General features: G+C 42.9%; 1 protein-coding gene across 1 annotated transcript; it reads left to right on the top strand.

Annotated features, from left to right (window-relative positions):
* The first annotated feature begins 13,201 nt into the window (after positions 1-13,201).
* MTHFD2 (methylenetetrahydrofolate dehydrogenase (NADP+ dependent) 2, methenyltetrahydrofolate cyclohydrolase) lies at positions 13,202-25,702 on the top strand. Its single transcript, XM_002921483.4, has 8 exons — positions 13,202-13,358; positions 18,329-18,513; positions 20,077-20,199; positions 20,587-20,739; positions 21,209-21,316; positions 22,741-22,833; positions 23,220-23,345; positions 24,508-25,702. The coding sequence occupies exons 1-8, from the start codon at positions 13,258-13,260 to the stop codon at positions 24,669-24,671; spliced, it is 1,053 nt and encodes a 350-aa protein (XP_002921529.1). The 5' UTR covers positions 13,202-13,257; the 3' UTR covers positions 24,672-25,702.
* The last annotated feature ends 484 nt before the right edge of the window (positions 25,703-26,186 follow it).

Raw genomic sequence — 26,186 nt, forward strand, 5'->3', positions numbered from 1 at the left:
GAAAAGATACCCATTAGCAGTCATTCCCCTTCCTCCCTCCTGGCAACCCTTGCCAGCAACTAGTCTATCTTTTTTTTTATATGGACTTGCATCACCTGGACATTTCACATAAATGGGATTACACAATAAATGGTCTTGTGACCAGCTTCTTTCACGTAGTATAAAGTTTTCTAGGTTCATCTACATTGTAGCATGTATCAGTACTCCATTCCTTTTTATGGCTGAATAATATTCCATTGTATGACTGTACCTATTTTTTCTGCCCACTCGATAATTCATTGAGTTATTTCTACTTTTTGACTATTATAATTAAGGCTGCTACAAACATTCCTATAGTGATTTTTGCATGGACAAATGTGTTCGTTTCTTTGGGGTATTATACCTGGGAGTGTCTGGGTCATATGGTAACTATATGTTTAACTTTTTTTTTTTTTAAAGATTTTATTTATTTATTCGACAGAGATAGAGACAGCCAGCGAGAGAGGGAACACAAGCAGGGGGAGTGGGAGAGGAAGAAGCAGGCTCTTAGCGGAGGAGCCTGATGTGGGGCTCGATCCGGTAACGCCGGGATCACGCCCTGAGCCGAAGGCAGACGCTTAACCGCTGTGCCACTCAGGCGCCCCATATGTTTAACTTTTTGAGGAACTCCCAAACTGTTTTCCAAATTGGCAGCATCATTTTACATTCACAGTGGCACATGTCTGAGGGTTGTAATATTTCCATATCCTTGATGACATTTGCTATTGTCTTTTTTTAAAGTGTTTTTGGCTGCATTTACCTTTTAAAAAAAAAAGATTAATTAATTTATTTTAGACAGAGAGAGAGTATGTATGCAAGCAGTGGGAGGGGCAGAGAGATAGATTCCCAAGCAGACTTCCCACTGAGGCTGGAGCCCAATGAGGGGTTCCAGATGGGGCTTGGTGTGGGGTTTGATACCATGACCCCAAGACCATGACCTGAGCTGAAATCAAGAGTCCACTCTCAACTGACTGCACCACCCAGCCGCCCCACTATTGTCTTTTTTATTGGAGCTATCTTAGTGGTGTGAAGTGATAATCTCATTGTGACTTTGATTTGAATGTCCCTGTCGGCTGCTGTTGAGAATCTTTTCATCTGCTTATGGGCCATATGTAAGAAATTTATTTTTATCTTCCTTTAAAGTTATCTCAGCCCCTTAAAGGATGATACAACAACATAAAAGGGTTTCCAGTTCAATAACATAGTTCACTGTCTCCATGAGATCACCATCCCTCTGTTCCTCAACACCCGTCAGTCCAGATTCTGCACTCCACCTGGCCTCCCGAAAAAATTTGTCTCATCAAGCTCTCCAGTGTCTTAGCTTCTATATTCCATGGGTATTTTTCAGTCCTTATCTTACTTGCCACTTAGTTCTATCTGGCCTATCCTACCAGACTCATTTGATCACAGTGATTTCATTTTTCAAGAATCTCTTTCTTAAAAAACAAAAAAAACCTCTTTCTTACTCGCTGTGATCTGGTATTTTAAGGTGAGACTGGGGGACACAGAAAAGGGAAGACCATGGCCAGAATGTTGTAACAGTTTACTTTAGCCACATTTTTTTGGTAACAAGTGACAGAAACCCACATTGTTGTATTTCCATCTGAACTGTCTTATATTTTCTTTCCCATTAGACTTTGAGATTAGTTAAAAATAAAGTCTTTAAAAAATAATAATAAAGTGAAGCAAGATAGAAGAGTGACTAAAAAGCTCAGATGATTGTGTTTGAAACCTGCCACTGCTACTTAACAATCACATAACCTTTTAAGTATTTGATAACCCTTTGACTCAGTTTTCTCATCTGTAAAATGGGGAACAACCTCATAGGGTTATGGGGATTAAATGAGTTCCGATATAGAACTCAACTTAGACTATTCTTGGAACATATACTGTATTAACTTTTGTTATTTAAAAAAAGACGACATTTTGACATGTCTTATTGGGGCAGAGAAACTGAAGGGACCCCATGAAAAACAAAAAGCTTTTTTTCCCCCCTTTTTGCTTCTCTTCCAGCTTCTATCCTTGCTAGGACCTGCACCCCTACCCACTCTACACGTACCTTGTAATGCAATAGTATATGTCCTCCTTGTGAGGGACAATGAGATAATAATGTCTTTGGAGTCTTCCACCACAATATATGACAACATCTATGGAGTGACCGGGTGAGGTCATCATAACGGTTCTCTAAGACCACTGACTCCAAATACCTTGATGCCTAGACACCTGGCTTCAGGGAATGAGTGACTTATGGACACCTGGATCCTATCCTTGTTCTGACCAGTTCCTGAATGCCTAAGAGGACGCATGCACTACAAAAGGCCACAATCACTAATAAAACCCCAGGCCCCAAGCAAAGAGGAGACTTATACTCTTTTCCCTTCCAAATCTCCTGGAGGCTCCGTCTGTATCTCTCTCTCTCTCTCTCTCTCTCTCTCTCTCTATATATATATATATATATTCAATAAACTCTGCTTTCACCTACTGCTGGCTCAGGTTTGATTTCCATCCTGCATGAAGCCAAGGACCCTCTTCACTAGTCCTGTGGGACCCCTCTGGGTCCTCAGACCAGTCCCACCCATGTCATTATCCCCTTTATTGGATGGCCAACTTCCTGACAGGAAATCTCTGATTTATTTACCTTTGTGTTTTACACGTGTCTACTGTGGGGCCTTGTGTCAGTGTAGATATTCAGAAAATACTTGCCACGTGAATGCAATTGGATAGCTGGCTATATATTATTTTATTTAATTTATGATTTTTTAAAAATTTATTTATTTATTTTAAAGAGAGAGAGTTGGGGGGAGGAGGGAAAGGGATGCTGAGCACGGAACCCGACTTGGAGCCCAATCCCACGACCCAGAGAGCATGACCTGAGCTGAAATCAAGAGTCAGATACGCAACCAACTGAGCCACCCAGGCACTCCTATATATTGTTTTAGACTAGTTCCTTAACTGATGTAGTCCCTGAATTTCAGTAGTTTTGTGTAGCTTAGGAAGAATTTATATCTGTTTGCCCAGAAAGTACATGCTCACTTTTTTTTTTTTTTTTTTTTGGTCTTTTATCTACCATGGGTTTCCAGAGTGGAGAACAATTTTTGATCAAATGACTGTGAAATGACCATATATGGCAGTACATATGTTCTGGGAGGGATGGAAGTGCCTTCCCCAGGCACTTTTACAAGGAAACCATGTGGGAGAACCACAGAAATATATCACTAGGATACTGGAGGGAAAGCCGAGGAAAGTCCTATGCTGATTCTGTACCCTTGGCTTCTGAGAAAGAACACAGCCATTAAATGCTAGCGCAGTGGTAAACTGGAAACTAGATCTATGTGTTTTGGATACCCATGTGTTTTCTGTGAGAATTTTTTATATAGTATTTTCAGCTTGTTGTACACATGTTCTCTTTCTCCCTCACACACAATTATTCTAGACCATGTAGTCTTACAGAATTACAGTGTGAGCTGCATGTGTAATTTGAAACTTTCTAGGAGAGAGAGAGAGAGAGGAAGAGCATGAGCGGGGGGGGGGGGGANTAGGCAGAGGGAGAGGGAGAAGTAGAGTCCCCACTTAGCAGGGAGCCCGCTGCTGCCACTGCCGCTGCCACTGCTGTGATGGCCACTGCTGTGATGGCTGGGGCTAGTTCCCAGGCCCCCGGGATCATGACCTGAGCCAAAGGCAGACACTTAATCAACTGAGCCACCCAGGTGCCCCTCTAGGGTATATATTTTAAAAAGCAAAAATAAACACAAACAAAAACCCCAGGTGGAATTAATTTTTTTTAAAAAAGTTTTCATTTATGTGAGAGAGAGAGAGAGCACAAGCAGGGGGAGCAGCAGGCAGAGGGAGAGGCAGGCTCTCTGCTGAGCAGGGAGCCTGAAGCAGGACTCGATCCCAGGACCGTGGGATCATGACCTGAGCCAAAGGCAGATGCTTAACCGACTGAGCCACCCAGGTGTCCCCAGGTGGAATTAATCTTGACAATATATTTTATTTAACCCAATATACCCCAAATAATGTGATTTTAATGTGGAATCAATTTTAAAATATTGAATGAGCTTTGTTGCTTTTTTTCATTCTAAGTCATCAAAATATGATATGAGTGTATTTTACACACACGCAGCTTAATTCAGACTATCCACATTTCAAGTGCTCAGTAGCCACATATGACTAGTGGCTGCCGTATGGGACGATGTCGTTCTCCATCAACTGCATGACCCTCTGATAACACAATTTCAGTACCGTGGGTCCATTTGTGCTTGCTCTTGTTGGTACCAAAGTGCCAAGCCGCTATGATCTAATGAAACATTAACAGAAGCAAATGATGTGAAAACAATGCATTAGCACCAAGTGAGAGCTACATGATGCCGTGTTGGAATGAAGAAACCAAGGAAAAGAAAAATTGTGGGAGAAAAAAGTCATAGCTCAGTAGATGGTGGTGCGAGATGCCCAGTGCAGAAGACCTTGCCCCATGCCTGTCACTAGCATATCCATGATGCAGGTGATTTCATTTCATCCAAGTATATCCCACACATTAAGTGATGATGGTATTTTGATTTTATGAACATCAGTAGTTTTGTTGGTGTTTAATTTATAACTGTGTTTATTGATAGCTATTAAAAAGCTATAAACATAAAATCATGTATGGATTTATAGTTTTATAATAATTTATATTATTTAAATAATGTAATTACCATGAAAATATTTCCAAACAGCATGGGGTTGAAAGGAATTCATGAAAGTTCTTCCCACTTTTAGTGGGATTGTTCAAGTTGGGCATCTCCTCTGTGGATATGAAAGGCCACCCATTTATTAAAAATCCTTTCAGGATAGCTAGATTTAGGGGTGGGGGAAGTGAGGAGTCTCAAGTATTGGGGAAAAACCTAGGTCAGTATTTGACCAGAATATCAATACACTTCACTTAGGAATCAAAGATAAGATTTCTGAGTTGGGGGACGCCTGGGTGTCTCAGTCGGTTAAGTGTCTGCCTTCCGCTCAGGTCATGATCCCACGGTCCTGGGATCAATCCCGCATGGGGCTACTTGTTAAGGGGGGAGCCTGCTTCTCCCTCTGCCTGCCGCCCCCCCGCCCCGCTTGTACTCTCACGGTCATACTCTCGGGCAAATAAATAAATAAAATCTTAAAAAAAAAAAGAATAACTAGATACAGTCAATTAGGCCAAATATTTTATGCTTTAATTCTGTCTCCTTATTTGCAAATAAAAAAATGAAATATATGTTTCATTTCCTTTTAGTTCTAAATCCCATTACCTATGGTCTATGACAGGGGTCAATATAGAACCACAGAGTAATTATTTTAGGTGTTTTGATCCATACAGTTCCTGTTCTGTGTAAGTGTCCTGTCTCATCATTCGCAGATCTCCAGCTTTGCCGCACCCACCCCACTCGCACGCAGGGCCTCTTCTCACGTGGCTCAGGGCAGGATTCCCGCCCCTCCCGGCTAGCCGGCTAGCCGGGGCTCTCCCCCGCAGCNGTCTCTCCGCAGCAGCTAGTGTTTCAGCCCCGGTCACAAGAGAGTGAAAAAAGACAGCAGTGAAGTTCCTAAGCCGTCCTTGCCTGTTATCTCAGGGCTCAGGTGGCAGATTGTGAAAGAGAAATCCCATTGTATCAGACACCGAAAACTATCAGCCAAGAAGCCGGATGAACGTTCCCACTTTGAAAATATCTTTAAGTCTAAGGTCTGACCTCTGCCAGTCACCTGGACTGGTGAATAAAATACATGGTCCTTGTCCTCCTGGAGCTTACATTCAGTTGGAGGAGATAGGTATTAAGCAAATAATCACAGAGCTACTCTTAGGAGGAAAAGCACAGAATGCATTAAGAGCCTTCTGAGAGCGTCATGAGAGACTTAAGAGAGACTGGGGAGTCTTAGGAAATGCCATTAAAGCCAAGCCCCCAGAAGATGAGTTAGCCAACTGTAGAGAGGGGGAGAGGGTCCACCCTGAGTCAGCAGCATTTGCAAAGGCTTTGAAGTGGGTGTTTGCTCTGATCAAGGCACCGAAGAAGTCAGCAAATGTGGCAGGCAAGGGAAAAGTGAAGGGAGCAGAAGGCAGTCACCGAGAATCTTGGATCTTATGTGAAGCAAGGTGGCCAGTCACCGAGAGGTTTTCAGGAGAAGGACGATGCCAGCTACACTGTAAAACGCTGAAGCAGTTAGGAGGTTACTGCCGTTGTCTGGGCGGGGAGATGGAGTTGAGCTGGACCGGAGCTACTGAGAGAGGTAGATGGAACTGAGATCTATTCTGGAAAGAAAGAATAAGCAGGTCTCAGTGCAGAGCTGGATGTGGTCAAGGCTGGGTCCTGTGTTTCTGGCACAAATGACTAACAGGTCACTGGTTTGTCCCAGTTGCTAAGCTAGAAAAGACTGGGAGGAAAATCAGCTTTGGGTGTAGGTCGGGAGTTCTGTTCTCAGTGTGTTAACTCTGAAATGCTGACAATACAGATACACTCAGATGTGAAGCTCAGAAAAGAGACCAGGATGGGGCTAAACCTGAGGGTTAGCAGGGCGCCTGGGTGGCTCGGTTGGTTAAGCATCTGCCTTCGGCTCAGGTCATGATCTCTAGGTCCTGGGATCGAGCCCTGCATAGAGCTCCATGTCAGCGGGTGGCCTGCTTCTCCTTCTTCCTCTCCCCCTCTCCCTGCTGGTGTGCGCATGCTCTCCCTCTCCAATAAATTTTAATATCTTAAAAACAAAACAACAACTTGGGAGTTAGCAGCACGTAGGTATTTACACCATGGCAGAGACTAAAATAGCTGAGGGATGGGTAGAGAGTGCCAGGATAGAACCACATATTTAGGGTAGCGCAGTCGTTAAGTGTCTGCCTTGGGCTCAGGGCGTGATCCCAGCGTTCTGGGATCGAGCCCCGCATCAGGCTTCTCTGCTGGGAGCTTGCTTCTTCCTCTCCCACTTCCCCTGTTTGTGTTCCCTCTCTCGCTGGCTGTCTGTCTCTGTCAAATAAATAAATAAAATCTTAAAAAAAAAAAAAAAAGAACCACATATTTAAAAACCACATAGAGGAGAACTTAGAGGGGAAGCAGCCAGAGAAGTAGAAGGGAAAGTAGGAGGGGATCTTATGAAAGCAAGAGCAGAGTCTCGAAGGATAAGAGAGAGGGTCAATCCTGCTGAATGATCTCAAAGTTTCCGGTAAGATGAGGACTAAAGGGAAAGTCTATGAAAGCAGCGACCGTGGGGAAATGTGACAGCTTTCTCAGCTTTAGGTTTCACCTCAGTGATTCAGGACAGAAGCCTTGTAAGCTGCCATCCGTGTGGGGGGAGGGACACGGGCAGGAACCAGATGTACTGATGAAAACCTCTGTCACCCAGGCATGGCCTGCTCCACTCACTCAAGAGCAGCTTTCTCTGAAAGCATAGTCTTTCTTGAGTGAGAAATGGAGAAAAAAAATCAGGTCAAGTTGCTTTCTGCCATGGAGACCCCAATGACCCCAAAGTTTTCAATGCCTTTTCTCTCATATTTTTTCACCATTTTACTTTGCTCTGTTCATTCTGCCACTTACCAGCTGTGCACCGAGGGCAAGTTATTTCAGCCCTTTGTGTCTTACTTTCCCCATCGGTAAAACAAGGATAATAATACGATAGGTGTGAGGATTGGATAATACGTGGAAAACACTTAAAACTGTGCCTAGTGTATGTTGGCTATTGTTAGTCTCAAAAACCAAAGTTTGGGTTATTAACTTCTTTCCTTTTCTCTGAACGTTCAAAAACAAATTTTCTCGGTGTCTTCAAAAAGGAAAGGTGGGACACCTGGGTGGCTCGGTTGGTTGAGCGGCTGACTCTTGGTTTCCGCTCCGGTCATGATTTCAGGGTCCTGGGATCGAGCCCCCCACGGTTGCACTCTCTGCTCAGTGGGGGGTCTGCCTGTGGATTCTCTCTCTCCCTCTCACTCTCCCCCAGCTCTCTCTCTAATAAATAAATAAATCTTAAAAAAAAAAAAAGGAAAAGAAATGAATTGGAAAATTAGATCTGCTATTTACTAGCCATGTGACTTTGGGAAAGTTACTAACCTCTCTGTGCCTCGGTTTCTTGACCTCTAAAATGGGATATTGTAGTATACTACTTTATAGGGTTGTTGTGAGGACTGAGCGAGTTATTAAGCATAAAGCATTTAGAACATAAAGCCCGGCACACAGTAAGTGCTACCTGTTAGTTATGTTCTCTGCAGCAAATCATTCCCCTCAATATTACTACAGCCTTTAATCTTAAATGGAATAAAACCAGGACAAATAGAAAGTGTGTAGAATTATTTTCATGATAAAATACATGTTGTAATTGATTTATAATTAATTATAAGGAGATAGTAAGCAAGAACATCCTGGATTGGCATCCAAGTACTGATATTTGGGAGATAAGCAGAATTTTCCATAACAATCCTTGGTGCTTTAAGCACTCTGGTAAAGCATCATCTCTATTTTTTTAAAAAAAATATTTTATTTACTTGAGAGAGAGAGTGAGCACAAGCAGGCAGAGGGGCAGAGGGAGAGGGAGCAGACTCCCCACTGAGCAGGGAGCCCGGTGTGGGGCTCAATCCCAGGACCCTGGGATCATGACCTGAGCTGAAGGTAGACACTTAACCCACTGAGACACCCAGGCATCCCTATCATCTTTATTAAAAATATATATATATCATACAACATTTTTGTAAATGGTAAAAATTTAATGAGTTCATTTTAGCTGGCAAAAACAAAAACAAAAAAAAAAAGAAGAAAGAGGAGGAAGAAGACGACAAAGAAGAAGGGGAAACAACGGAAGGCTTGTTAGAGTACAAGCTTCCGGGAGAATCATGTCCTTAAATGTTCTATAACCTTGTCAGGATTCCTTGTTCTACACTCTGGCCACTGTATTCTGCCAGATGCCCTGTCTTCCGTCTGACCTAACACGACAGTGATAGACATGTTCTGTGGAAGAGCACTGGTTCTGGATGAAGACACACCTATGTTTAATACTGGCACTGCCATTACGAGCTGCTGATCACGGGCAAATTACTTTAAATTTGTGAATTTGTCTCTTCCATAATAGAGACAATAATAGAATGACGTCACAGGAATGATACGATTATGTGAGCAAATGTAAGGCAAATATCTAGCACAGTTCCTGGCTTGTGGCTAATGGTCTATGAATTTAGTTCCCTTCTTCTCCAACCTCTCACTCTCTGTCCCCTTTCCTGCCAAATAGAGTCAGGTTTACTTACTTCTCCTTGAAATTCTAGGGGCGCCTGGCTGGCTCAGATGGTTAAGCATCTGCCTTCGGCTCAGGTCACACACGGTGTCTGAGTCTTGGGCTTGGAGCCCTGTGTCAGGCTCCCTGCTCAGCAGGGAGTCTGCTTCTCTCTCTCCCTCTGCCTCTCCCCTCTGCTCATGCTCTCTCTCCTCAAAGGAATAAATAAAATAGTTAAAAAAAAATAAAGAAAACTGAGTTGTATCACTTCAGGGTACCACACTGCCTCCCCCAGATACAGAGGAACCCCTTAAACTGAAGGACCCCCCAGTTCAAAAGACAAGAAAGAGAACTGAAGAAAGAACCTAAATCTTGGAAATTCTGAGGCCAGTATTCTCCAAACACAAGATTCTTTTTTTATTATTATTATTATTTTATTTTTGAGAGAAAGAGAGAGAGAGAGAGCTTGCAAGCACGAGCAGGGGGAGGGGCACAGGGAGAGAATCTTTCAAGCAGACTCCCAGCTGAGTGTGGAGCCCCACTCGGGGCTTGATCCCACTACCCATGAGACCACAGCCTGAGCTGAAACCAAGAGACGGATGCTTAACCAACTGAGCCACCCTGGTGCCCCATTCCCAGCTTTTTATGAGCTAGGAGGTACTGCCTGTGAACCTCCGGGGCTCCTTTTCCCTGTCAAAGGCCCTGCCAAAAAGGCTGGATGTACTCCCTGGCTTCCTTCTCCCAACTTACACTGTCACTATGGCCATAGAGGCAATTCCAGTCTAAAGGCAAGAAGAGGAATTTGCCATGAATTATGGGTCCCTCTGCTAAGCTCCCAGAGGCCCCTGGGCGTACCTCTATCACTTATCCACTCAACTGCTAACATGATTTGTCTTTCATCCCACTGGGCTAAAAATCTGGGTAGTCTCAGTTTGCATTTTACTTGAAATTTTTATGCCCTTACTTCCAAGCACAATAGTATTCGTTCACATCTGCTGTCTTAAAGGTTCTCAGTACCACATTTTTATTCTTACTTTCTTTTCTTGTTCACTGTTATGTCTACCTTATCCCCAAACGCCATGAGGGCAGAAATTTTACTGTTTTTTTTTTCTTTTTTAACTTGTTCTTTTTTTTTTTTTTTTTTTTTTTTTTTTTAAGATTTATTTGAGAGAGAGAGAGAGAGAGAGAGCAGGCATGAGCAAGTGGGGGGAGAGGCAGAGGGAGAGAGAATCCTAAAGCGGACTCCCCACTGAGCGCGGTGCCAGACCCTGAGATCATGACCTGAGCCAAAACCAAGAGTCGGCTGCTTCTCTGACTAAGCCACCCAGGTGCCCCACTAGTCTTTTTCTTTTTTAATTTTGAAATAATTTCAGACCCATAGGAAGGTTGCAGGAAAAGTTCAGAGCTCTTCACCCACTTCCCAGCTGTTAATATGTTACATTTGCCATATAGTGTATCAGTTTCTCTTTGTGTATATACATTGTCATGGACTGCATTGTGCCTTTCCCAAAATTCATTTATGAATCTCTCATCCCTAGTACCTTAGAATGTGACTGTATTTGGAAATAGAGCCTTTAAAAACATAATGAAGTTAAAGTGAGGTGGTTAGGGTAGCTCCAAATCCAATCTGACTGGTGTCCTTATAAGAAGAGGCAATTAAGATATCCAGAGAGACATAGCAGAGGTGTTCTGCCATAGGGAAAATGCCACGTGAGGACAGCGAGAGGGCAGCCATATGCAAGGCAAGGAGAGAGGTCTCAAGAGAGAAAAAGCCCTGTGGACACCTTGATCATGGACTTCCAGCCTCTAGAACTGGGACAAAATAAATTTCTGTTGTTTAAGCTACCCAGTCTGTGATATTCTGTTATGACACCCTTAACAAACTAATATTTATACAGGTGACCCTTGAACCACACCGGTTTGAACTGCTTGGGTCCACCATGTAGAATTTTTCTTATAAATACAGTATTATAAATGTATTTCTCTCTTCCTTGATTTTCTTGATAACATTTTCTTTTCTCTAGCTTACCTTTTTTTTTTTTTTTTAAAGATTTTATTCATTTATTTGTCAGAGAGAGAGAGAAAGAGAGAAAGCAAGCAGGGGGAGTGGCAGGCACAGGGAGAAACAGGCTCCTGGATGAGCAAGGAGCTTGATGCGGGACTCGATCCCAGGACACTGGGATCATGACCTGAGGTGAAGGCAGACGCTTAACTGACTGAGCCACCCAGGCGTCCCTTACTTTTTTTTTTAATTTTAAAGATTTTATCCATTTATTTGAGAAAGAGAGAGAGAGCACGAGCAGGGTGAGGAGCAGAGGGAGAAGCCAACTTCCCACTGAGCAGGGAGCCCAACACAGGGCCAAGCCCAGGACCCAGAAACAGAGTGTGACCTGAGCCGAAGCCCGATGCTTAACTGACTGAGACACCCAGGTGCCCCTCTCTAGCTTACTTTATTGTAAAAAAATATGTGGATATAATACATATAACATAAAATATATGTTAATTGACTTTTGTTATCAGTAAAGCTTTTGGTCAATATTAGGATATTAGTAGTTAAGTTTCTGGGGAGTCAAAAGTGATACAAGGATTTTCGACCATGTGAGGGTGTGCATAACCCCGTTATTCAAAGGTCAACCATATTATATTATGCTATGTTATATTATATATATATTTTTTTCTGAACCATTTGAAGACATGATGTCTCTTTATTTCTAAAGGCAAGTACATTCTTTTATGTAACCACAATATGATTAGGTAAAGCAGGAAATTAACACTGAAACCATGCTATTAGCTGATCTACAGACTTTATTAATATTTTGCCAATTGTCCTGTAATATCCTTTACAGCAAAGAGAAAGGAAAAGAAAAGTGAAATAAAGAGAAAGAAAAATAATTTTTTTGGTTCCAAATCACATGTTACATTTGTCATGTCTAGACTTTTCTAATCTAGAACACTACCTCATGCTTTGTTTTTCATGACTTTGACATTTTTCAAAAAGCAAAGGCTGCTTTTCTTGTAGAATGTTTCTCAGTTTGGGCTTATCTGGTATTTCCTTGTGATTAGATTAAGATTCACTAGCATATTCCAAAATTTCAGGAATATGGCTTTTTCTGGGACTGTTTTAATATTCCAGGTCTGTGTTCTCTCCTCTCAACGTGTAAATGAAAAAGCTGTAATAGTTTTTAGGGGGCTTAATGGTTTAGGAAAAAATCACTTCATTCAATTTTCAGACTTGTGAAGAGTTACGAAATGATGTGTCCTCCTTAATGCATCATAATGTGTGTTTGTTCCATTACTGATGGTGTTAACTTTGATCACTTGTTTAAGGTCGTGACTTTCAGGTTTCCCTGTTGTGAATTTACTATTTCCCCCCTTTGCTATTAGTAACTATTTTGTGGGAGAGATACTTTGACACAATGCAAAAAGGGTAGCCAGATAAAATACAGGAAGCCCAGTTTAATTTTAATTGCAGATGACCTTCGAATACTATCCTAATACAAGTATGACCCCTCCTCCTAAATTATTTATCTAAAATTCAAATTTAATTGAGTGTCTTCTATTTTTATTTGTAAGATTTGGCAACCCAATAAGTACATACCTTGTTCCTCATCCAGCTTCATTCGGTTGTTTTGACATCGATTGATGATCCGGTTTTACTATGATTTTGCCAAATAGTTTCTTTCTAACTCCATCATTCTTCTATCTGCCTGTCTTTTTATCTACTTTCTACGCTGCCTGGCACACAGTAGGCGCTCAGATATTTGTTCAAGCAATGAATGAACAAACTCTCGCTCGTGCTGGCCCGGCTTCCGTGACACCCGCTGCGTAGGCAGGGGCTTGCCTTCCTTGGCCAATCTCTGCAGGCTACCGAGGCTTCCGAGCCTCCCAGGGCCTCGTCGCCGGCTCTTCTTGCCCCAATCACAAGCAGGGCTTTATTGAGAAGGGGCCAATGGGTGCGGGCGGGAGGCGGGGCCTGCCACGCGGCCGCGGTATAACTGCAGGGCCCGCGCGCGCGTTTCCCTCCTGGCGCGGACCTTGGCGCGGGTGATGGCTGCTGTTTCCATCGTGTCTACGTTGGCCACCCGGCTGCTCCGGCCCGCGCAGAGCTGCCGCCTCCGTCATCGCCCCTTCCACCTTTCGGTAGTTCGGTAAGAGGGTCCGGGAGCTGGGTCAGCGCCGAAAGCCGAGGGGGACCGAGGGTGGGGGGCCGCCCGGGCTCCGGAGGAGCGCCGAGGGTTCTGCTGAGCATCTCTGTCCCAGGCGGTGACTGGGCGACGTGGCAGCCGAGCGCGGCCGCAGTCCGGGCGCTCGCTCCGTGGGGCGGGCTGATGCCCGGAGCCAGCCTTTCAGACGGAGGGGGTCTCCGCAGCCCCGGGGCGTCGCCCTCTCTCGGGGCCAGTCCGTAGGCGGGACGGGCCCCACGGCGCGGAGTGAAGGTGCAGGCTGGCTCTGGGGCGCCCGGATTTACGCGGGACCGTTCGGAGGTTACCGGCCAGAACCTGCCGGTCACCCTTGGCGGTGTTGCCAAGCCGCTTGGCGAAGCAGAGGACACGCTCTGGCGAGCGCGGGGAAGGGCTCTGAATGAGCAGCCTTCAGAGCGCGTCGGGATCCTAGCGGCGGAGGGGGTTGGTGCAGTCTGATGAAATCCCAGAGCCGGCTTGCTTGCCGGGTACCCGCTCTTCCCTCCTCCTTCGGGAGGTGGATGTGGCTCCCGCAGTTCTTCAAGCTGCCCCTTTCGTTCCCAAGAAAATAAAAGTGCCGTGGTCACCAGGGCTTTGATGCGGGCCACCCGGGGCTAGTCACTGCCAGGCTGAGTAAATTGAAGAGAAAAATACCCTAGAGGAGGAGAGAAAGAGCTCTGTTTGCCTTTTCTTAGGGAGGTAATAGGATTTTTCTGATCTTTCTAGACCTCAAACTCCCATTCTTTTTTTTATTATTATTTATTTGACAGAGAGAGACAGCCAGCAAGAGAGGGAACACAGGAAGGAAGGGGGAGTGGGAGAGGAAGAAGCAGGCTCCCAGCGGAGGAGCCTGATGTGGGGCTCGACCCCAGGACTCCGGGATCACGCTCTGAGCCGAAGGCAGATACTTAACGACTGCGCTACCCAGGCGCCCCTCAAACTCCCATTCTTAAACCTAGGTGGAAGAGTCTTCTGGGGGCCTATGATTTCTCTCCCTAAATGTGCGCACTCCCGTCCATCTTTAGAGCCTTTGCATTGCCAGCGAGCTGAGCGTTGGAACAGCAGCCGCTTCTTTCATCCAGGCACTGCGCTAGGCAGTGTGAATTCAGGGATGGTCCTAAGTCCTGTTTGCCAGTGGAACTCACTTACCTGTCAAGGGGCAGAACACATGTGTACTTTCCACTCAGTGTAAAGAAATGTTATTAGAAACATTTCAAAGGTGCTGTCGTAGCACAGAATGCCCATTAATGCGTTCTTGAAAGAAGACCTGGGACACTCAGCCCTTTTCTTCTTCTGACCCTGACCTGCCTTTCCAGCCCCATCCCTCATTACTGTCTGTTCTCTCCATTGCTCCCTTCCTGAGTTCTGGCCGCGTGTGCCTGTGGCTTTCATGATTGAAGAGATTTGTAAAGACCCTCTAATTCATCACCTAGAAAACTGAACCAGTTTATTCACTCTCCAGTAACAGATGCCCTCCTTTCACTTATGTTTCTGAATGAACAAGTAGACTTCCATATCTCTGAAGGCAATACTATGGTATTTATGGTTTCCTTGTATTGGCTTTGATCACTGCTGGCTAGTAAATGTAAAACAATAATATCTTTTATGAGTCTGCATGTCTTGCTTTTGAGGGGGAGGGTTTCAGGAGTATAAACTCATGTTTGGAGAGATAGTACTATAGTACACTGGGAAGAATGGACTTCGGAGGCAGGGGTTGGTTTGCGTTTGAATCTTGTTTCTACTTTCCCCTTATGTATACCAGTATTAGTATAATAACTCCAAGGTAAATGAGAGTAATGTATGTAAAACTCTTAGCAAAATACCTAGTGTTTAAGAAATGTTAGTTCCATCCCCCTTTGTATGTAATTAATTAGTAGATACCCGAACTCTCTCCAGAATAACCTGATCATTTGTAAAATGCACCTAGTAATTGTTTTTATGGAAAATTACAGTGCTGTGAGCTATTGAATTAGGAAAGCGAAGCTGCTACTGAGTTGGATTTTAGTTTTGAATTTTATTTGAACAGTCCTTGTAACTTTTTTCTAGTCTGTTCACTGATTTTATTTTATTCTCATTTGTAATTTTAACGAATTATTAAGCACATCTGTGAAAAGCATTTAATTCCTACATGAGCGTTAGCTAATATAGTTAATACATTTCAGATTCCCTGTGGGACTGAGCTGAGCCTCTGTTTCTGTTTCTTTTGGGGTAACAGTTACTTTATCCGCCCTTTGGCAAAAGAGATGATGGGACATGAGGTAATGCCTCACTGGCAGGACTGTGTTTCACATTTTGCAGAGTTGTATATGCAGAGGAGGGCTAAAGCAGCTGATAGTACAGAAGATACTCATTGTATTGTTGCTTTGTTTTTGGTTCTTGTTGCTCTTTGACAGTTTTTTAAAAGCTAATTGGCATAACATCCAGAACCTGCCTTTGGGACTTGGAACACTGGGTTCTCCCAGAACCCTGTGTTCTTAACTGTAGTAGATCATTCTTAGCCCAAATGTGCTGCTGCCATTTTGTCTAAGTTCATTGCTTTCAATTTTTTTTTTTAAAGATTTTATTTATTTGAGAGAGTCAGAGAGAGTGTGGGGTGGGGTGGGTTTGGGTAGGGGAGGAGCAGAGGGAGAGAGACAAGGGTGGAGCCTGATAGGGGCCTGTCACACAACCCTGAGATCACAACCTGCGCTGAAGGCTGACGCTTAACTGACTGAGCCACCCCGTCACCCCCTCAAAAGGAACTTTTTAAGGAAATGCAATTTAAGACTTAATTGAATATTTATATGTGGGTATATATGTTTACATACATATCCTTATGAGTAAATATATATATTATATAGAGAGAGTAACAAATTAACTTTTATTGAATATATATGCCTTTCACTTTATATATGTTATTTCATTCAGTATAAATCACTGCTGTAAGCTCTTTTATAGTAATCTTTCATTCTTCAGCATTCCAGGGTTGGGAATGCATTTCTGGACTGGGGCTGTTCCCCAGAAGTGCTGCCAGAGGTGTTCGTGTCCAAAGCCCTTTGAATGAAGTCCCCTTCAACTCTAGTTCTAAAATAGATTTGCAAATATTAACATATTTTCAGTTCCTTAATATACCATGGGTGTTTGTGAAATGCTATTATATATTTTGTGCTATGCTAGTATCATTACATAAAATTAGGTGAAAGTATTGTTTGCTATAAAATTTTATCTTTTTAATACCTTCCAAGATACAAATACAAATTAATATAAGGTTTAGATATAAAATTACTGCTTTATATCTAAGACATTTCGATCTGGTTTAAAGTAGGTATTTAATCTTAATGGAAAGGAAGCATGGAAGGTTTAAAGACTGTTGAAGCTTTAAAATTCCATTTTAATTAGCAGTGGTCTTAAGAATGAATCATACCTGGGGCGCCTGGCTGGCTCAGTCGGTGGAGCGTGTGGCTCTTGATCTCAGGGTTGTAAGTTCGAGCCCCATGTTGGGCGTAGAGATTACTTAAAAATAAAATCTTAAAAAAAGAGAGACTGAATCATATCTGACCGTTCAAGATAACCAGTACCTTGGTGTTATCCCTGAGAATTAAATACGTGCTATAAGGGGAAATTTTTTCAATATTTCAGACAATCGTGTGTCTCATTGGTCTTGAGGTTGAAGCGTTCTTCATGATACTGAGGACAGAAAGGAAACTAAAGGGAAAGACTTGTTTCCACTGAGACCTTTATGCTTAAAGAACAGATGCTCATCCTACATTAAGTACTGGGAACTTTATTATGGATATGAACAGAAATAAGAAGAGCAGGAATCTTCTACATTAGAATCCAGGAAGAGCTGCAGAAACAGTTCTTATTGGGAAGAAGTGGTCTTTCAGAGATTGGAACATGGTTTTGGGAACCGGAGGTTCTTCTAGACCCTGAATTTTCTCGTTGCCCCATCAATAGCAGTTTCCGCATCTCTTACTCTGTCCTACCATGAGTGTGACTGCTGTTCTCTCTGTCTCTACTTTTTTCTATGTCTTTCTTCAGCTCCTCCCACCAACAAGTCCTCTTTGGTTCTAGTGTGTGAATGTGTTTCGGGGAGAAGCTCCTACCAGTCTAGTTAACTATACCATTGCTCCTGCTGCACTGAGCTTGTGCACCAGCCGGACCACTGGCCGGCCTAGAAGTTGCCCTAGGCATCAGATACTCACTCCTGGTCTGTCAGCTGTGGATGGGCCACTGGGGTCCCAGGGTGGAGCACACTGTCACCCATGGGGTGGACCCTCCTTATTCTTATGGAAAGTCTTCTCCAGGAGGGGCTGTGGGGAGCAGTGGTAATTTTGAGGTTTGACCTGTCCAGAACATTGTCTGTTGGTTTAATTGCATAGCATAATTTGTATATTTGAAAGCATCATAGAAATTAAAAGCCAAGTGACTTAACTGGGAAATGGTTTGAAACACATGACTGGATGCTAATAACACAGGCAAAACACAACTACAAAATGGTATATAAGCACAAAGGAAACACAAACCTCATAGTGGTGGCAGGTTGAATAAAACAATTTGAATTAAAACAGTGGAAAACTTTTTTTTGGTCTATCAATCTGTCAATGATCGGGGGCAGGATGGTGCAGTGGTAAGAGCCTGGACTCTGGATTCAGACAGAGCTGGCTATGAAAGCCGGCTTTGCCAGGTACTAGCAGTCACTCACTTAACCTCTCCAAGCTTCCAGGTAATGACAGTAACTATTTCAGTCAACTTTATGTCCCTAAACATGATTTACCACGCTGACGCTGCCCTTCAGATTTCCGTTGTCCCTTGGCATGGGCACCGTATGTTTTCATCTACTTTTTAAGTTTGGGGTATTTAATAACCTTTTTTTTTTTTTTTTTTTGGTAGTCTGATCTTTACTTTTCACAAAACTTTAAACTATTTGGTTTTGTGACTGTTGTTGCCTCCGGCAGAAATGAAGCCGTTGTCATTTCTGGAAGGAAACTTGCCCAGCAGATCAAGCAGGAAGTGCGGCAGGAGGTGGAGGAATGGGTGGCGTCGGGCAACAAGCGGCCTCACCTGAGTGTGGTTCTGGTGGGCGAGAATCCTGCAAGTCACTCCTACGTCCTCAACAAAACCCGGGCAGCTGCAGAAGTGGGTATGTGTTCCTCGCAGGCCCTGGCTGCTGTCAGATTGCGGCTTCTCCAGGCCAACTCCATTGTCATTTGTGATTCTTTCTTCTGATTAGAAGACTCAAGCAGAGGAGGCTGTTGGGATTGAACTGTATCCAAAATGTGGTCATAAAGAAATTAGGCCTATCTGTTGGGGAGGCTTCTAGACTAGGATGGAAGGAATATGGTTGGTATTCTCGGTGTCTTCTGGAATATAAGCTGAATTCTGTCTTTAGTCTTAGCATTGGACAAGGGACCTTGACCATGGTTTACATTTGCTTTCCTTGACCAATAAAGAGAGTCTGGCTGAAATGCTTGAGCATTTGGTTGAGGAGGCCTCAGTGCTGTGGCCTAGAACACAGTCCTTGGTTTGAAGGATATGACTGACTTCTGGGAAATAGCTTTCTGCTTCTCTACCAACTGGGTCCAAAGCCAATTAAATCATACAGTGGGGGACACCTGGGTGCTCAGTTGGTTAAGCACCAACTCTTGATCTCAGCTCAGGTCATGGTCTCAGGGTCCTGGGATCGAGCCCCACGTCAGGCTCTGTACTCAGTGTGGAGTCTGCTTGCAGATTCTCTCTCTCTCTTTCTCTGGCTCTCGCTCTCCCTCCCCCTCTCCCTCTGTCCCTCCCCCTGCTTGCATGTTCTCTTGCTCTATTAAATAAAAATCTTAAAAAAAAAAAATCATGCAGTGGTTAGAGTTTGGAATGGGTGATGGGAGGTTTGTGTTCAAGGTCTCACTATACCACAGACTCTGTGTGATGGTAGACCTGGGGTGGGTGGGCTCGGCTCTGCCTCTTCCTGCTCCTCTGTGGGTCGGTGGTTTGAGCCCTGGGTGCCCTTCCCTTCTGGAAGGCTGTGAAACCACTGGGGTGGTGGGGCCATTGACTGGGCCGTGAGTTCTTGGTATCAGTGAGGATTGAGGCCTGCCCTTTTCTTTGAAAAACCTTTAGAACCTTTAGAAAATGGCAAGCTGTGGCTTTTTAAGATACCAGGAGGAAGCACAGTGCAATGGAAAGAACACGGACTCCAGAACTGGAAGGATTGCCTTCATCATTAGATGGCTTGTGTTTCAATTCTGCTGAGCCTCAGTCTCCATGTCTGTAAATCGTAGTTCATGAGAATAGTGTAGAATAATGTAGATAATTGTCAAGCCAGCATTCTCTAGCGGGTATATTTGTGAAGTTACTTTTTTAGGTGCCTTGGGAACTGATTTGGGCTTTTTAGCTACCAGGGTTGGGTATGATAAAGAATATCTATGTTAGGATACCATGGCAGGCAACTTAGCATTGCTCATTAAATGCCTCGATATATATATATTTTTAAAGATTTTATTTATTTATTTGACAGAGACAGACAGCCAGCGAGAGAGGGAACACAAGCAGGGGGAGTGGGAGAGGAAGAAGCAGGCTCATAGCGGAGGAGCCCGACGTGGGGCTCGACCCCACAGCTCTGGGACCATGCCCTGAGCCGAAGGCAGACGCCCAAAGGCTGTGCCACCCAGGCGCCCCTCGATATATTTTTTTTAACCTTGGAATTTTCTTATAGGAATCAACAGTGAGACAATTGTGAAACCAGCTTCAATTTCCGAGGAAGAACTGTTGAATTTAATCAATAAACTAAATAATGATGATAATGTAGATGGCCTCCTTGTTCAGCTGCCTCTTCCAGGTGAGTTTTGGACTCTATCACTCAGAATGATTTTTGAGGAGTAGAGAATTCTTAGCTACTTTATACACCTGGCCCCTCGTGGATTTGACTTAAACGGGAGGTAAACTAGATACCAACCTATTCAGAATACCAGTTACTCCTTGACTTGGAATTGAGATCTTGATACAAACCGGCAACGGAGGGAAGCAGTTGCACAAGAGGGTACTGCCTTTGGTGTTGGCATTTGGCTTTGCGTGGTGTGTGTTCCTTCTGTGCAGACCAAGAAGTCAATCACGGAGAAAAGTCCTGGAGGGGGAATGGGTTTGCACGATAAACCAGATAAGCTGGAGTCAGGCAGCGCAAGTATGCAACAGTGACTTCAGGCCGCTGCTTTGATTTCTCTTTCAGAGCACATCGACGAGCGGAAGATCTGCAACGCTGTTTCCCCAGACAAGGATGTTGATGGCTTTCATGTAATTAACGTGGGGCGAATGTGTCTGGACCAGTACTCCATGTTACCGGCTACCCCATGGGGTGTCTGGGAAATAATTCAGCGAACTGGTAGGTATATCCCATAGTTGTTTGTCTGTGTTAGTATCATGAAAACAGTACTTGCCTGTGATAACAGTACCTACAGTCGCAGAGTGGACACTCAGGCCACACGTCCTCCAGTCCTGCCCCCAGAGCCCGCCTCTCCCTGCGGTTGCTTGTTTTAACTGTATTTGGCTATATTGACTGTGTTGCTATTTAATCCAGAAGCCTCCCTGAGGGAAACATAAGGTTTCATTGTGTTGATAGTGCACACTCATAACATTTTGTAGCTTCCAGGGTGCTTTCTCTCATGTTCTTTCAGCCTTCAGGACGGGTAGCAAGTGATGGGCCCCCTTGACTGATGAGGCAACAAGCTTAGTAACTCCCTTCCTTATCACAGTTAGATTCATGTCCTAGGCCCTCTGCCTGCCTTCTTTGTTGCTCCTTCTGACATAGTCTGGCAACTCCTTTTCATGCAAATATATATATTTCTTCATAGGCATTCCAACCCTAGGGAAGAATGTGGTTGTGGCTGGGAGGTCAAAAAATGTTGGAATGCCCATTGCAATGCTGCTCCACACAGATGGGGCGCACGAACGCCCTGGAGGTAAGGAAATGGCTTTCAGAGGAGTGTTCCCTGCTCCCTGCCATGCAAACCTTCAGAGGGTGTCCTGTGTTTGTTAAACTCTGTATTTGTATTTGTTGTAATTTTGTTAGCAGATATTTGGGGAGTAATCTTTGTAGGAGAAGCTAACTATCACCTGAGACTACTTGTATTCATTTGTTAGGGAACTAGTACAGAAATGGATATGCCTCAGAAATATATTTGAGTTTTGAGTGTAAGCACGGTTGTAGGCAATCAGACATTTTCAGTTATGGCTTTGATAGTTTGAACTAAGAAACAGTTCAAAGTTGGTATCCCATTGTCATTTGATAGGAAAAAAATCTTAGACCATTGCAAAGGATTGACTTGATAGGACTATAATGTGTTATTATGTCAAGTTCTGATAATTTGAGAAAAAGACTCAAATCAGATAATTTGTCTGAGAAAAAGACTCAGAAATCAGTTATCACATGTGGTTTTCATAGGACCTTACATGATTATATCAGAAATAACGGCAAAACTATGTATTTTTAGATACCTTTTAGCACTTTTTTTTTCAACCTTGAATAATTCTAGTGATGTTTTGCTTAGGAAAGGTAAAATTCTTGAAAGGCTGCTAAATAGGATAAGGAATGAATTTAATTTTAAATGATTCCAAAGAGCTAGGATGAGGGGATAAAAGTTATAAGAAACTGGGTATTTACCCAAAGGATACAAACAGTGATCTGAAGGGACACCTGCACCCCAGTGTCCACCGTAGCCAAACTATGGAAAGAGCCCAGATGTCCATCAACAGATGAATGGATAAAGAAGAGGTGGTGTATATATACAATGGAATATAACTCAGCTGTAAAAAAAAGAGATCTTACCATTTGCAACCATGTGGATAGAACAAGAAGGTATTATGCTAAGTGAAATAAGTCAATCAGAGAAAGGCAATTACCGTAAGATTTCATTCATGTGGAATTTAAGAAGCAAAACAGGATCCTAGGGGAAGGGAGGGAAAAATAAGATGAAATCAGAGAGAGAGACAAACCATAAGAAACTCTTGACTATAGGGAACAAACTGAGGGTTGCTGGAAGGGAGGTGGGTGGGGGGATGGGGTAATTGGGTGATGGGCATTAAAGAGGGCATTTGTACTGAGCACTGGGTGCTACATGTAAGTGATGAATCACTGAACTCTACTTCTGAAACTAATAATACACTATATGTTAATTAATTGAATTTAAATTTAAAAAAAAAAAGAAACTGGGTATTAATTGCTGAAAAGCAACTGGTACTTAGCTGTCCAGAAAATGGGGTACACAAATTAAGTCAGTTACTTCTTCGGAGATGGTGAATTTCTAAAATGGGTTGCCTAGTTGAGAAACCTAATCCAGTCTCAGCTTTGATTCCGAAATCAAGACATGTACCTTTTAATTCCTAGGTGATGCCACTGTTACAATATCTCATCGATACACTCCCAAAGAACAACTAAAGAAGCATACGGTTCTTGCAGACATTGTGATCTCTGCTGCAGGTAAGAAACTCGGGGAGGGGATGGAAGGACCTCACCTCACAAGGGTGACGACGGACCTCTTATCTTGCAATTTGTCTGCCTCCCTGCTACCCCATTCACCATTCTCCTAGCAGTGATACTGTCTGCGGCCCATAAGGATAAGGCGAGAACCGTGTTTGTGGCATTGGTTTCTGGCGCTCCACTCTTGACTTGGTGGGTGAATGTTACTTCAAAAACCTCTGAATATGTCTGTTCACTGTATGAAGTTCCAGTGGTTCCTTGGCTAATGGTTTTTACAGGTTTTCATCAGAGAAACTAATTAGTTCTTTCAAATCAGATAAGACTGACAAGTAGAATCTTCCTTTCAGGACTAGTGATCATTCCTCTCATTCCTCCCTCGTTTGCAGGCATTCCAAATCTGATCACAGCAGATATGATCAAGGAAGGAGCTGCAGTCATTGATGTGGGAATAAATAGAGTTCAAGATCCCATCACTGCTAAACCCAAGTTAATTGGAGATGTGGATTTTGAAGGTAAATGGTATAATTTTCTTAAATATAAAATCAGTAAATACTACCTTTAATGGACATTTAGGACAGATCATTTACTTTTAACTTACTTACTCTGGGGGCACCTGGCTGGCTCAGTCAGTGGAGCATGTGACTCTTGATCTCAGGGTTGTGAGTTCGAGCCCCACGTTGAGGGATAAATTACTTGAAAAAATTTAAAAAAAAAACAGCTTATGTTACTCTGGTAATTCAAAATGCATTCCACATGAATTAAGAGAAACTTAAATTATAGTCATTCTAGAACCATTTTAGTTGTTCATATCATAAAATTATGGGGACCGGTATAAACTTTTCAGGGAGCTGTTTGTTCTTTCCTTAGGGTTACTTAATAATTAAAATGACTCCATCACTTTTAACAAATCTGAAAATTTAATGAATGACTCTCCGAAACCATTGAGTCTTCTAGAAGGTGTTACAGAATTATCATTTTCACGTTGAGAGGAGAGATCACAGACCTGGAATGGGAAAAATGGTCCAGGAAAGAGCACATTCCTGGATTTTAAAATATATTAGATTTCTCCTTTCAGTTCTTATCATGTTTATCTCAATTTTAGGCTGGTAAACCTATTTCTAGTTTTCTATTTCTAATAAAGCAATCATACACAAGCCTAGGTATCTAAGTATTTTTCCTCTAAGATTGGGTTAGAAAAAAATCTTCTCAGTTTCCAGAAAATTGCCTTGGTGCTTTGGGCAAACAGTATAGTTAAATAAATATCGTAAATAAGATAGAGTAAAAGTAAGAAAATGTTGTAGGCAGGTATTAATTGGTAATATATTAATATAATAATAATTATAGTTATACATCACATAGAGTTAACCCATTGAGGTATTTCTTTTTAAACTGATTTAATATGGAAGAAAAGTACGGATGGTAGATTACAGGTTATTTAGATGTATAAATACGCACTGAACAACTCTTATTACGCGCTCTTTTTTTGGTATGTTCAAAAGCCTTTACTCCTGAGTAATGTCGATAGGACTTGTTTTGTTGTTATGAGTTTGAGGCTTATGAAGGTGCCTGTGTATATTCTTTCTTTTTCTTTGAATGCTTCTTCCGTGGTACGTTAAGATGCATACATTTCCTTTGCCATGATTAAGGCAGTCTACCTGTCTTGTTTCCACGTAGGAGTCAGAAAGAAAGCCGGTTACATCACTCCAGTCCCTGGGGGTGTTGGTCCCATGACAGTGGCAATGCTGATGAAGAATACCATTATTGCTGCAAAAAAGGTGCTGAGGCTTGAAGAGCGGGAAGTAGTGAAGCCTAAGGAGCGTGGAGTAGCAACCAATTAACTGTTGTGTCTTCTGACACAAACACCACGCCAAGCCAGTCCAAGAGGCGAAACAGGCCAATAGAAATGCAATATTTTTTATTTATTTTACTGAAATGGTTTAAAATGATGTTTTGTATTTATTGAAAGCTGAAATGGGTGGGTGTGTGTGGGCATGGCTCTGCCATACCTCACCACGGAGCACGCCGGCCTCCTGCTGCGTCGCGTGAGCTGCCAAGAGACGCCGTTCATCGGACATCGTCCCATTGAGAGTGGGTGCTTAACTTGGTCAGGCCACTTCAGTTAAAATTTGCCTTTTCTAGGATTGCATTTCCCAAGTGCTATTCCAATAAGAGTTGATACTCGCTTTAGGTTCCAAACCTTTTGAGTTCAACTGGTCAAACCAAAGGAAAAATGTTGCTAGAGAAAATTAGGGGGAAAAGTCAAAAGGAAGAAATGACAATTGAGTAGACAAAAATATTACTGTAATTTTACATACCGATGGTATGTAAAAGTACATGTGAATGGTGTCCTTAGCTGTCATTCTGTGGCTTAGTCATTGGGAAAACATTTAGGGTAGTTCCGCGTGCTGTCAGTCCTCGTCCCACATGTGTTACATTCACAAGGCTTTCCCATTTTCCTCTAGGATTGAAAGGCTTATTTTATTTTATAGATTGTGTGTGTTGTCATATTTGGCTTTTCCTCTATCCTTAAACTTCATTGTTACATCTTTGTACTCTTGGGGATGTCTGTATGGTTTCCTTGGGATATCTTGAAACCTATTTTTGAAAAACAGAACTTGGGCTTGATAATCATTAGGATTAGGGCAGCTTGTATAAGTATGCAACTTACTTTTCCACCAAAGACTTGTCAGCAGCTGCCTGCTTTTCTCTGATGTACCTGTTGGCTTTCCCCAATGGGTTTTTGAGAACTTGAGTTCATATTGAATTTAATCAGACTTTCTGATTAAAAGGGTTTTTTGTGTGTGTGTTTCACTATTTTATTTTTTTTTAATAAAACACTTCTGACTGGTGTGGAATGAGTTTTCCAAAATACTGTATCTTGCTGCTACGTAGTTGTGATCTAATCATAAGTAATCTTTCTCACTGGATGTAACGGATGTCGATATTCCTATATTTGGTGACACCTAATCCTGTGCCTTAATCCGATACAAAGCACTGTGGAGAAACCAGTCGAGTCCTTTCAGTCTGATGTCCCAACAGGCTGTGCCAAGCTGGGAGTTTAATCTGAAAGAGTCATTTAAGTGGTTAGGCTTGTTCTGGGTGTTTTCTAAACCATGCAGTTCAATTTACACATTGTTGGATTTACAAAGGACTTCTTGATGTGCCTGCTGACAGCCCCCTCCTTCAAGCTCCCCGCTCTCTGCTGTCTATACAATTATTTTTTCAGTGTGTGTGTTTGATTTGACAGATAGGCAAGTATTTGCTGTGCACATTTTGAGGCTGAGATAGGTCCCTGTGTATCCTCTGTTCTCTACCAGGGCTGAGTAGTTTGGCTTCCAAGCAGACAGATCTGC

This window comes from Ailuropoda melanoleuca, chromosome 4 (assembly GCF_002007445.2).
Source record: "Ailuropoda melanoleuca isolate Jingjing chromosome 4, ASM200744v2, whole genome shotgun sequence".
NCBI lineage: Eukaryota > Metazoa > Chordata > Mammalia > Carnivora > Ursidae > Ailuropoda > Ailuropoda melanoleuca.